Here is a 13,936-nt window from a genome sequence, read left to right as displayed (position 1 = left end):
AAGTATTTGGTGGTGATTTCTACATGTGTGTGCACACACAATATATTACATGATAAAAGTAAAAAAAAAAAACATAGCGTTTATGCTTTAATAATCTTACTAAAGGAAAAAAGGACATAAAATCTTGGCCACTGAAGAATAGAAGACTGAATTACCCAGTAAATTATCAGCCGAATACACTATTTTTATAAAAATCAAGTAACAGTCCCTGGGCTGTCTAAATCTACTAATAAAAAGTGAGAAGTTTGATACTATATGTGGAAAACCCAAATCTAATCAAGGAGGTACTCAGAAAACTACCAAGTACTCATGAAAGAAACTAGGAAGACACAAAGAAATGGAAAAATGTTCCATGCTCATGGATTGGAAGAACAAATATTGTGAAAATGTCTATTCTACCTAAAGCAATCTACACATTTAATGCAATTCCTATCAAAATACCATCCATTTTTTCAAAGAAATGGAACAAATGGTCCTAAAATTTATATGGAACCAGAAAAGACCTTGAATAGCCAAAGGAATATTGAAAAAGAAAGCCAAAGTTGGTGGCATCACAATTCCAGACTTTCAAGCTCTATTACAAAGCTGTCATCATCAAGACAGTATGGGACTGTCACAAAACCAGACACATAGATCAATGGAACAGAATAGAGAGCCCAGAAATAGACCCTCAACTCTATGGTCAACTAATCTTCGACAAGCAGGAAAGAATGTCCAATGGAAAAAAGACAGCCTCTTCAATAAATGGTGTTGGGAAAATTGGACAGCCACATGCAGAAAAATGAAATTGGACCATTTCCTTACACCACACATGAAAATAGACTCAAAATGGATGAAGGACCTTAATGTGTGGAAGGAATCCATCAAAATCCTTGAGGAGAACACAGGCACTAATCTCTTCCACCTCAGGCGCAGCAACTTCTTCCTAGGAACATCGCCAAAGGCAAGGGAAGCAAGGGCAAAAAGAACTATTGGGATTTCATCAAGATCAAAAGCTTTTGCACAGCAAAGGAAACAGTTAATGAAACCAAAAGACAGCTGACAGAATGGGAGAAGATATTTGCAAAGGACATATCAGAAAAAGGGCTAGTATCCAAAATCTATAGAGAGCTTAGCAAACAACACCCAAAGAACCAACACTCCAATCAAGAAATGGGCAGACATCTCTGCAAAGAAGACATCCAGATGGCCAACAGACACATGAAAAATGCTCCACATTACTCAGCATCAGGGAAATACAAATCAAAACCACAATGAGATACCACCTCACACCAGTCAGAATGGCTAAAATTAACACGTCAGGAAATGACAGATGCTGGCGAGGATGTGGAGAAAGGGGAACCCTCCCACACTGTTGGTGGGAATGCAAGCTGGTGCAACCACTCTGGAAAACAGCATGGAGGTTCCTCACGAAGTTGAAAATAGAGCTAGCCTACGACCCAGCAATTGCACTACTGGGTATTTACCCTAAAGATACAAACACAGTGATCCGAAGGGGCACGTGCACCTGAATGTTTATAGCAGCAATGTCCACAATAGCCAAACTATGGAAAGAACCTAGATGTCTATCAACAGATGAATGGATAAAGAAGATGTGGTATATATATATACAATGGAATACTATGAAGCCATCAAAAGATATGAAATCTTGCCATCTGCGATGACGTGGATGAACTAGAGGGTATTATGCTTAGCGAAATAAGTCAACTGGAGAAAGACAACTATCATATGATCTCCCTGATACGAAGAAGTGGAGATGCAACGTGGGGGATTTGGGGGGTAGGAAAAGAATAAATGGAACAAGATGGGATTGGGAGGGAAACAAACCATAAGAGACTCTTAATCTCACAGAACAAACTGAGGGTTGCTGGGGGGGGGTCGGGAAGGGGTGGTGGGGTTATGGACATTGGGGAGGGTATGTGCTATGGTGAGTGCTGTGAACGGTGTAAACCTGGCGATTCACAGACATGTACCCCTGGGGCTAAAAATACATTATATGTTTATAAAAAAATAAAAATAAAAATTATAAAAGTGTGAAGTTTGTTTGATCCCACTGGTACTGTTCCATTTCACAGGTTATAACACATTATGTGAAACCTAGTCTGAACTAGAAAGTAGTTCTAAAGGCTACTATGGTACCAACCACACAGATAACAGAAATAAGTTAGTCAGGGCTTAAAAAGGACTTCTGTTTGGAAGATATATTGTGAGAGTCTAAAAACCTATATACTGCATATATATCCTATCCAGTGTGCCAGAAAAAATATTAACCAACTAATATATGGTAGGGAAAAGTCTAGGTTTGCTAGACTACAAAAATATATAGGTTTCAATGACTTTTCTTCCAAAACAGTCTAACTTATGTCATGTTAATGGGTAGGAGTCATACAATAAGTAAGCTTCATATTTTTTATTTAAAAAAAAAAAACTACCAGGGTACCTGGGTGGTTCAGTTGGCTAAATGTCTGACTTAGAGTCCAGCTCAGGTCATGATCTCAAGATCCTGGATGCAGCCCAGCTTCGTGCTGCCCAGTGAGTGGAGAGTCTGCTTATCTCTCTCCCCTTCTGACCCTCTTCTGCTTGCTCACTTGCTCTCTCTCTTAAATAAATAATCCTTTAAAAAATATACCTATTTAAATGGACAAAAACCTCAAAGGGTGTTTACTCATGAAAGTTATCTATAGTAGTTAAAATGTAATACTGTTTATGCAGAATTCATTTAGAATACAAGGATATGACTTACAAATGTCTTTGAATCCTCACATAAATATGCATGCATGCCATTTATAACAGTAGCCTTGATGATTACCCACTTTAACTGGCTGAGAAATGCTTAGGCTTATAATAAAACAGAATACAGAATGGTGGTTAGAAATCACAGAACAGGTGACACCTAATTCTGATAACCTGGTGATAGAAAGTGAAGGCTATGATGTATAGATGGTAGTAGTGTTACGACTTTAGGAGAGAAACAAAACAACATTTATATGAAATTATAAACTATGATACAGAGAATCAAATGTAAAGTTAAGTTAATATCCCTAGGCTAATTTATTTTTATTTTAATTCACATACTTATGTATATGTAGAAGTATATATATATTTTATATACCTTACAGAATTCATATTTACTTTAATTATCAAAGAATCACCCAAAAGTTTACTATACTACTTCAAAAACAATGGAAAAATGCTTTGTTTTTAATCAACTATCTATACGCATATACATTTAATTATATAATTCCCTGAGAGTGAGGTATAATTTTTATAATAAACATTAAATCTGTATCATACACAAAATTCTGAGATACACTCTGCAGAGGAAAAAAAGATATAAAAGGCTGATAAAATCTTGGGCTTAAAGAGGGTACAGGGGCACCTGGGAGGCTAGTCAGTTGAACTTCTGACACTTGATTTTGGATCAGGTCCTAATCGCAGGGCTGTGAGATCAATCCCTGGCTCTGGGCTTGACCTGGAATGCTTCTCTCCCCATCTCCCACTCCAGTAACCCCCCCCCCACCAACTCATGCGCACGTGAGCATGCACACATGTGAGCAGGTGTGCAAGCGTGTGGTCTCGCTCTCACACTCTCTCTAAAATAAATAAATCATCTTAAAAAAAAAGAGAGTACAATCATTTCCAGGGAAAATGTCTTTTTTATCTAGGATCCAAGACATATAAGGTCTGATTTTGAAATTCTTTATCAGTATAGGACAAACAAAACTTTTTAGTGACTTTTCCCTTAAAAACAACAAACCCCAATTAGTATTTACAAGATATAAATATGATCTGAATTAGGAAAGGAAATACAGAAATTTAGTGGAAAAATAGAAATGAGGTTAAAAACTCCATTTTCTGAAATCTTACCATTTGTGACAACATGGATGGAACTAGAGGGTATTATGCTTAGCAAAATATGTCAATCAGAGAAAGACAATTATCATATGATCTCCCTGATATGAGGAAGCTGAGAGGCAACATGGAGGACTTGGGGGAGAAATTGACAAATCAAACATCATAATGGGAGATTTCAAAAATACTGTATTATTGGGGCACCTGGGTGGCTCAGTAGGTTAAAGCCTCTGCCTTTGGCTCAGGTCATGATCCCAGGGTCCTGGGATCAAGCCCCACATGGGGCTCTCTGCTCCGTGGGGAGCCTGCTTCCTCCTCTCTCTCACTGCCTGCCTCTCTGCCTGCTTGTGATCTCTGTCAAACCAATAAATAAAATCGTTTTTTAAAAAAAGGAATTACCTTTTTTCTTTCAATTTATTTATTTTCAGAAAAACATTATTCATTATTTTTTCACCACAAAAATGTATTTTCCACAGCAGCAATGTCCACAATAGCCATACTGTGGAAGGAGCTGAGACGTCCTTAAACAGATGAATGGATAAAGAATATGTGGTATGTATATACAATGGAGAATATGTGTATGTCTATACAATGGAGTATTACTCAGCCATTAGAAAGGATGAATATCTACCACTTACAATGACATGGATAGAAGTGGAGAGTATCATGTTATCAGAGATAGACAATTATCATATGGTTTCACTAATATGTGGGATATAAGAAAGAGGGCAGAGAATAATAGGGGAAAGGAGGGAAAACTGAATGGGAAGAAATAAGAGGGAGACAAACCATGAGAGACTCTTGACTTGGGGAAATAAACTGAGGACTGCGGATAGGGAGGAAGATGGGGAGATGGAGTAACTGGGTGATGGACATTAAAGGAGGGCATGTGATGTGATAAGCACTGGGTGTTATATGCAACTAATAAATCACTGAATATATATCAAAAACTAATGATATACACTATGTTGGCTAATTGAATTTAAATTTTAAAAAAGCTTATTTTTCAGACATAACTTAATTTTCTATAATAAAATTAGATTGTAAGACCAGAAGAATGAACCAAATCAGCTATTTTAAAACCTCTCCTAATGGGGTGCCTAGATGGCTCAGTCAGTTAAGCACCTGTTTTCAGTTCAGGCATGATCCTAGACTCCCAGAATCGAGCCCCACATCGGGCTCCCTGCTCAGCCAAGATTCTGCTTTTCCCTCTCCTGCTCCCCATGCTTGTGCTCTGTCAAATAAATAAATAAATCTTTAAAATAAAATATAAAATAAAATAAAATAGAATAAAACTTCTCATAGCAATCCATGGGTCAAGGAAAAAATTAAAATGAAAACTAAAATATTTAGGACTAGGGGCACCTGGGTGGCTCAGTGGGTTAAAGCCTCTACCTTCGGCTCAGGTCATGGTTCCAGGGTCCCGGGATAGAGCCCCGCATCGAGCTCCCTGCTCAGCAGGGAGCCTGCTTCCTCCTCTCTCTCTCTCTGCCTGCCTCTCTGCCTACTTGTAATCTGTCTGTCAAACAAATAAATTAAAAAATTTAAAAAAAATAAAATAAAACCTTAAAAAAAGATATGTAGGACTAAAAGACAATGAAAATAATACATAACTGTGAAGAGTCAAAACAGGAGTTGGTACTTTATCATCTTAAATGCTTATATTAGAAAATTTTTTAAAAAGATATATATTTAACATTGGGTTTCATCCTAAGAATTGGCAAGGACAGAAAAGGGGATTGGGATGAGTGGAACAAAACCCAAAGAAAGCAAAACAGGGATAATTACGAATGGAAATGAACGAACTAGGAACAAAAGGTATAATAGAAAGAATCAAAAAGCCACAAAGTTGATTCTTTGAAAACATACTAGAGAGGCTGTGAAACTTGCTCAAGGCTACATGGCCAACGAATGGAGAAGACAGGACTTAAATCTAGGTAGTCTGTCTCCATAGCCCAGATTTTTCACTACTCTGCTCCACAGCCTTAAAAGTGCTACATATAAAAAGAAAGGATTTTTATGTTTGACCACATTAATCTTAATGACCTCATGTATCATGGATACCATAAAGCAAGATATATACAACACATACAATTAAGAAAAGATTTGTATTCAGAATAAAAACTCTTATAAATCAATAAGGAAAATACAATAACCCAATAGAAAAATGGGAAAAACATAGAAACATGCATTTCACGAAAAAGAAAACATGAATATCCAATAACCATATGAGAAGATGCTCCACCACATAAGTAATCTACAAAATACAAAATAAAAGTATAATGCGAGGATATTTCATGCGAGTTGGATTGAAAAAAACTTAAAAATCTACTAACAAACATTGGCAGAGATGTAGACCTATGGAAATTCTTATCTACTGATAAACTGGTTTAATGCTCTGGAGAAAAATTTGGGTACTATCTTGTATGAATATTCATATACCCCAGGACTTGGAAATTCTACTCCTAGATATATATCCTAGAGAAATTCTTGAACATGTATATCCTGAAACATACACAAGGATGTTAATAGCAGAAAACAAACAAACAAAAACAAAAACAAAAACAAAAAATCCTGGAAACACCTTGTGTCTACCAAAAGAAAAACGGAAACATTATGGTGTATTCACAGTGGAATACTACATAGCAATGAAAATAACTATAATTATGCAAAACAAGGACAATGCTTTGAAACATAATATTGAGTGAAATAAGGAATTTACTGTAGGGTTTTATTTTATGAAGTTCACACACAGGCCAAACTGAATATATCATTTAGATAGGTAGGTAGGCAAATATAGAGATTTATAAAAGAAGAGAACAACAAAGTATGCTTGCATATACAAAATCTTGAATAAATCTCATTTTTGTCTTTTTAATTTTCATCCATTATTTAAGTATTACCTTAAGAAGAAACAAGAGAACCAATGTCAATCTTACCTGCAGAAACACTGAGGAAGTTCTCCTTGGCCATATAAAGGAAACAAAAATGGAGTGTTGCCATAACGTCCAAGACAGTGAAGAAAGTTTTTGGTAGCTTTGAGGCCCTCTATGGTATTGCTGGCTTTCTCTGATGTCATTGCAATTGAATGCAGGACAAAGTACTGGAGGTTGGGGGTTAATTTCTGTGTTTTTAAATACTCGGAAAATGTAATCTCCTCATAGGCTATGTAAAGATAAAAATTTATCAATTAAAATCAGAACCAAACTTCATTTTAAAAACACTGCACAAAATACATCAAGCCTGTTCAAGACACTTTGCAAGGGACCAAAGTGGTATAATACTACATTATGAACAGTGACCACAGATGTTAAGGGAAAAAAAGAACTAGAAACAATTTTACTATCTTAATTGAACTAATGGCACAATTTCCAAGCTTTAAATGATGAATCTTTATTTAGTATTTTACAGACTTAAAAGAAAAAAACTAGAAAAACATTAAATAATCATTAACCATCACAATAGGTTTACATAAGTGGCAATATTTACTTTGTTATCTTTAAATTTCCAAATAATGTCAATAAATTTTTTAAAGATTTTATTTATTTATTTGACACACAGAGAGAGAGAGCACAAGTAGGCAGAGAGGCAGGCGAAAGAGATAGGGAAGCAGGCTCCCCGCTCAGCAGAGACTCTGACGCGGGGCTTGATCCCAGGACCCTGAGACCATGACCTGAGCTGAAGGCAGAGGCTTAACCCACTGAGCCACCCAGGTGCCCCCATAATGTCAATAATTACACTTTGAAATATTAAATACATATGACAAACGGCAATATTTTGGTGAAAACAGTGATAGAGCGATACTTAATTTTTTGGAAATGTATATTTCTTACTAAAACTAAGAACAATAAACTATGACTAAAAAGTAATGAAGTTAATTTCTGTGTGGCTAATGGAACCAGTTACTGCTTTACATCACACCTCAAAACAAGGGACCTAGAAACTACCAATTTATTTTTTTTAAAAGATTTTATTTATTTATTTGTCAGAGAGAGAGGGAGAGAGAGCGAGCACAGGCAGACAGAGAGGCAGGCAGAGGCAGAGGGAGAAGCAGGCTCCCTGCCGAGCAAGGAGCCCGATGTGGGACTCGATCCCAGGACGCTGGGATCATGACCTGAGCCGAAGGCAGCTGCTCAACCAACTGAGCCACCCAGGCGTCCAGAAACTACCAATTTAAAGAAGAGGAAAAAAAATGTAACTAGACTGTTAGTGGTAGGAAATACAATTCTGTTACAAAAGAAATAAAGTAAAGATTATAAAAATTTACTGAGATAACATAAGTTTACACCACTGTGAAGAATGATTTGGCAGTATCTTATGGACATGAAGCTTTAAGAGTAAGAGCTTGACTTCTAATATTCCATCAAGTAAAAAAAAAATACTGCTATATTTCTCACTGTAACTTTAAAAATGAAACATCAATAGAATATTCTGATTTTGGATAATGTTTCCAGCCCAATGCGCTAAAAAGTATAAAGCTCTGATACTGAGATATTCAATTTTCAACAGACTCTGAAGTAACTATATGATTTGGGTCAAAGCCAAGACTAGACTCTAATACAGTGGTTCACACTCCTCATACCATCTAGCCTCTTTTTTTTAATCAGTCAAAATGAGTTAGTCAATATACCAAGCAAAAGTAATCCTGGGAAAATGAAAAAACTACACAGATTTTTTTCACTGCTGAAAAAAATTAACAGAACAATGAAAAGAGACTTTCATCTATGAAGAATTAGTTGACGGCAGTATTTAATTAAGATGAATAAAAACTAAACACCCAGCATAGCACTTCCACAATGATGAAAACATTCTATAGATGTACTGTAGCCATAGTAGCTAATAACCAATTGTGGCTCCTAAGCACTTCAAATATGGCTAGTCCAACTGAGGAACTTAATTTTAAATTTTATTTAATTTTAATTAATTTTAATTTAAATAATACATGCTGTTCATGGCTAACCTACTGGATAGTGCAGAATAAGAAATGTACTTTAATAAAGACATGAGTGGCTTACATCAGAGCAAGCATATTAAAATAAGAAAGTTCAAATAATTAGAGAACACAATTTAATGGAAAACAATACCTTTATATTGATCAGGATGTTTTTCATACTCCATACAAAATGTAAGAAACTTCATTAGCATTCGTTTTTCTACCATAGTAAGTTGTTTGCTATTAAAGACATCTGCTCTAGAACAAGGAACCTGAAAAACATGATTGTAAGTTAAGAAACTGCCTCCTAGTGATACAAGTATTCCAAATCACATTTTTTCCCCTTTAACTATATAGCAAGATCATTATTTCCATTCTAACCATCTGTGTTACCTTCCATCAGTTCTAATGGCATCTCTGTTGGGTTCAAAGCTAATTAACTTGTGAGCTCTCTTACTTAATTCTGCCAAGTTGCTCTTTATGCCATTAAAAGGCCAATGGCATGTCACCCCTAACTGGATACAAATGACAGCTCCAATATAGCAATACTGCCTAATATTAGCCATTTCTCAACATCAACATCAGGCTTCAGAAATTATGACATTTTGAAATATGTCATAATTTATTATGTTCATGAAATTATTGACAGTAGAAATTTTAATTGAGTAATCTCTTAACTTTATTTTTCCCATACGGGATTGGAATTCACTGCTTTGCCAGGAAAATAACAATCCTATCTGCTTATTCTTCCAAAACAAATCATAATAACTTAAGTTCATACTCTGTTGCAAAACTTGAGTAGCAAAGTACCTGTTCCACTCTTCCTTCTCGAAATGCAAGAATCCTGGTAATATTTTTGAACTCTGCATATCGACTTACATTAGATTTGATTAAAAGATCAATTAGCAATCCTCGAGAATACAGCAGCTGTACAAAGAAAATATTTTACAGGATGAAGTAAAAGGTAAAATTGTGGAAAAAATGATAAATGCTAAATAAAGACATAATTCCATTATATTTTTAAATATTTGTAAAAAGCATTATACATATTAATATTGCAGTACATAACATTTTATTACAGGTTTACAACTGATTATCTGAAATTCAAAACCCAAAAAACTCTGGAATCCAAAGTTTTTCCATAAATAGTTTGACAACAAAATGACCCGAATTGTTATAAGGCTCTTCTATCTTTGCCCTGCTAACTGTGAATATTAGTACATCTGACTGCAGAAATATTAATAGGTTTAATTACTTTAATTAATTAAAGACTGCTAAGAATGTTGCCTCATATATAGCATACCAGCACATGTAGTGTATTACTTCCCAAAATAATTTTTTAAATCTAAAGAACAGAACACACCAGGCCCAAGGTTTTGAATAAGAGACTATAGCCTTATATAAGGGCAGGTGGTTATTAAGAAGACACCAGCTCGCTGGACTTCCTCACCAAACAAAAAAGAAAAAAAGTGGTTATGTATTTCCACCACAAGAGTTGAATTTTAAGGTCCCTCTATAATCCTAGCAGTCTAGATTTATATGAGATATATCTTTCTCAAGAAGAGAGGATAATAGTTATTGCCAGCATGCACAATAGGAATTGATTTAATCTTTCACATCTCTCATAACCAATATTAGACAAAAACAACTTCAACAGTATTATCTTGCCTGTTCTAAATTTAACCACATGTTAAGTGCAACACATTCGGCAATGTCCCATACTGATATACTTTTAAGTGTCTGACTCTAAATGTTAAAAATGTAAATGTTACATCTCTAATAGGGGAGGAAAGAAAAACAATCAGCTTTAATACAAAGAGAAAGGGAATTTCAAAAATCAATCCAAACTGTTATTCTGAGCATCCAAGAGGTCAGTAAGGACTCTGAAAATCAGTATTAGTTAAATGAATTTTTATAAAGCCCAACAATGTGCAAAACAAAACTGGCATTGCTATTTTTTTTTGGGGGGGGGGACTAATCCAATACCCTGACTAAATACAGCATGTTACTTCATTATCTTCAGCCTAATACCCTACACAACTGATACAGCCCATGATCTGAAGAATAAATTGCCAAATATTCTGTAATTATAATAAAAAATAGATTATTCAAATACCTAATTTGTTTAAAAACAATACTTGAAATTCAATGATCCCTCAGTAGTCACAATAATTTCACAAATATTAATACAAACATAAAATGTATTTTCACTTAATAAGATCTAGTAAAGCTTAAGATTTAATGCCAGCTTAAAAATAATGCATTTAAGAGAACACATTTCAATTAAAGTTTTAATTAAACTTTTGTCTGAAGTTTTAATTAAACTTTTGTCTGAAGCTTAGTAATAACAAGTATAGTATTTAAACCTAAGCCTCTGTTTCACCACTCTCTAAGTGATCTAACAGAAATTTCAGTGATGAGAAGCTAAAGAATACCAAGTACCCTTCAACAAAAAAATGGATAAAGTTGTATACTATATATACACAACAGAATTACTTGGTCATAAAAGAGAATGAAATCTTGCCATTTGCAACAACATGGTTGGACTCAGAGGGTGAAATACTAAGTGAAATAAGTCAGAGAAAGACAATCACCACATGATTTCACTCACATATGGAATCTGAACAGAAAACATTTAAACAAAGAAACAAAAAAACAGACTCTTAACTACAGAGAACAAACTGTGTGGTTGCCAGACAGATGGGTAGGTGTGGTTGGATGAAACATACAAAGGGAATTAAGAGTTACAAACTTACAGTTATACATGGAGAATAAAAGCACAGCACAGGGTACATAGTCAATAATATTATAACAATGTTACATGGTGACAGATGGTGAGTCAGCATGGTAAGCAATGAGTAAATGTACAGAAGTGTCTAATCAATATGCTGTACAACTGAAATTAATACAATATTGTATGTTAATTATACTTAAGTAAAAATAAATAATAATACTTCATTTTGATTAAATATTGAGAATTAGATTTAATAATTAATGTATCATCTTTGCTTCACTTGGCCATGTTGGTTCCATAATAATTAAGGGTATGGACTTCTAAGAAAAGAGTTTTAATTCTATGAACTTTGACCTTGATTTTCTCTATTACTCTAAGAAGTATATCATACTATAATACTATATATACTATATAAATATGATAAGTATTTTATTTAACTAACCTATAATAATACTATACTCACTATATAAAAATGGTAAGTATTTGGGTGCCTGGGTGGTTCAGTGGGTTAAGCCGCTGCCTTCGGCTCAGGTCATGATCTCAGGGTCCTGGGATCGAGCCCCGCATCGGGCTCTCTGCTCAGCAGGGAGCCTGCTTCCCTCTCTCTCTCTCTGCTTGCCTCTCCATCTACTTGTGATTTCTCTCTGTCAAATAAATAAATAAAATCTTAAAAAAAAAATGGTAAGTATTTTAACTAACCAACCCTGAGTAGTATAAGACTACTTGGGTTGTGGGAGGCGGAGAGGGAAAAAAATGAAAAAAGATGGGACCGGGAGAGGGAGACAAACCATAAGAGACTCTTAATCTCAGGAAACAAACTGAGGGTTGTGGAGGAGAGGGGTGGCTGGGTGATGGACACTGGGGAGGGTATGTATTATGGTGAGTGCTGCGAATTGTGTAAGACTGATGATTCACAGACCTGTACTCCTGTAGCAGATAATACATTATATGTTAGTAAGAAATTTTGAAAAGAAGAAATAGGAAAAAAAGCCTATATTTATGTGGATGTGTTCTGTAAACTATAAAGCACCACAGTAATGTGTCAATTTTACCATAATGACTTTGAGATGGAATGTATGCAGAAACGTCAAGTAGTTCGGAGACATCAAACTGGACTTGAGGAAAGAGGTAGGGCTTAAAATAGATATTTGGCAATCATCCTAAACGTAGATGCAATAACTGAAATTAGGACCGACTTTCCAAGGAGTAACTGCCCCAATATCGTGGAATGTACTGCTTTCCACACCACAGGTACTCAGTAAATATTCGCTAAATGACTAACATTAAAAAATGATAATAAATCTCTTATATTGCTATGGCTCTACATTCTTTCGCTATTGCTGCTTTTACAGGATGAATTTATTATTATTTTTAAATATGTAAAACCATGAAAACTATTATGCAGGACAAAGTACAACTGTCTTGACTGCTCTAGACACATCTTTTTTTTTTAATTTACCCTAAAAGAACCACTATTGTGATCCAGTGAAACTCATGAAAATACCCAGAAATCTTAAAAGTCTCCTCAAACATCTTAGCATCTGGGGCACCTGGGTGGCTCAGTGGGTTAAAGCCTCTGCCTTCAGCTCAGGTCATGATCCCAGGATCCTGGGATCGAGCCCCACATCCAGCTCTCTGCTCAGCGGGGAGCCTGCTTCCACGTCCCTCTCTCTCTGCCTGCCTCTCTGCCTACTTGTGATCTCTGTCAAATAAATAAATAAAATATTTTAAAAAAAAGATGGATAAAAAAAATCTTAGCATCTAATTAAACTATCTCTCCTCCACTATAATCAGCATTCACTTTCTTTTATACAAGTGAATAATTTCCTACATTAATCCCAAAAATTGATACAGCACCATCTTCTATAATTTTCCTTTGCAATATTTATACTGTATTTCAGCTACCATAAGGGATAGAAACTATTATAAACTAGTGTTGATTCTTTTTTTTAAGATTTTATTTATTAATTTGACAGAGAGAAATCACAAGTAGATGGAGAGGCAGCCAGAGAGAGAGAGAGAGAGATAGGGAAGCAGGCTCCCTGCTGAGCAGAGAGCCCGATGCGGGACTCGATCCCAGGACCCTGAGATCATGACCTGAGCCAAAGGCAGCAGCTTAACCCACTGAGCCACCCAGGCGCCCCCAACTAGTGTTGATTCTTAACCAACATTTGTATCATCTTTTAAGTTAGACATTCCAAATTCCTAGTACCTAATTAAAATGAAAATTCCAGAACAAAGTTCTTTTGTCACTTGAAATCGTTTTTTTTTGTTTGTTTGTTTTATTTTTTGGTTTTGTAAAACTTATTTTCTGTTCAAGAGAACAGGAAGACCATTAGTAAACTATGATTAAACTTCACCCAGAAATCAATAGCTAAGGTAGCATGGAAAAAATGCTACATTTCAAAGCACAACAG

At 35.3% G+C, this 13,936-nt stretch overlaps 1 protein-coding gene across 1 annotated transcript in view; it reads right to left on the bottom strand.

The window, feature by feature from the left end:
- Positions 1-13,936, bottom strand: part of CHM (CHM Rab escort protein) — a 236,081-nt gene that overhangs the window by 133,457 nt on the left and 88,688 nt on the right. The window contains exons 6-8 of the mRNA XM_044234493.1: positions 9,596-9,712; positions 8,937-9,057; positions 6,792-7,017 (exon numbers count right to left, since the gene is read on the bottom strand). Coding sequence (XP_044090428.1) covers positions 6,792-7,017; positions 8,937-9,057; positions 9,596-9,712 — 464 coding nt within the window. The remainder of the gene's footprint in view (positions 1-6,791; positions 7,018-8,936; positions 9,058-9,595; positions 9,713-13,936) is intronic.

This window comes from Neovison vison, chromosome X, assembly GCF_020171115.1.
Source record: "Neovison vison isolate M4711 chromosome X, ASM_NN_V1, whole genome shotgun sequence".
Taxonomy (NCBI): domain Eukaryota; kingdom Metazoa; phylum Chordata; class Mammalia; order Carnivora; family Mustelidae; genus Neogale; species Neogale vison.
This window is presented reverse-complemented; position numbering and strand designations above follow the sequence as displayed.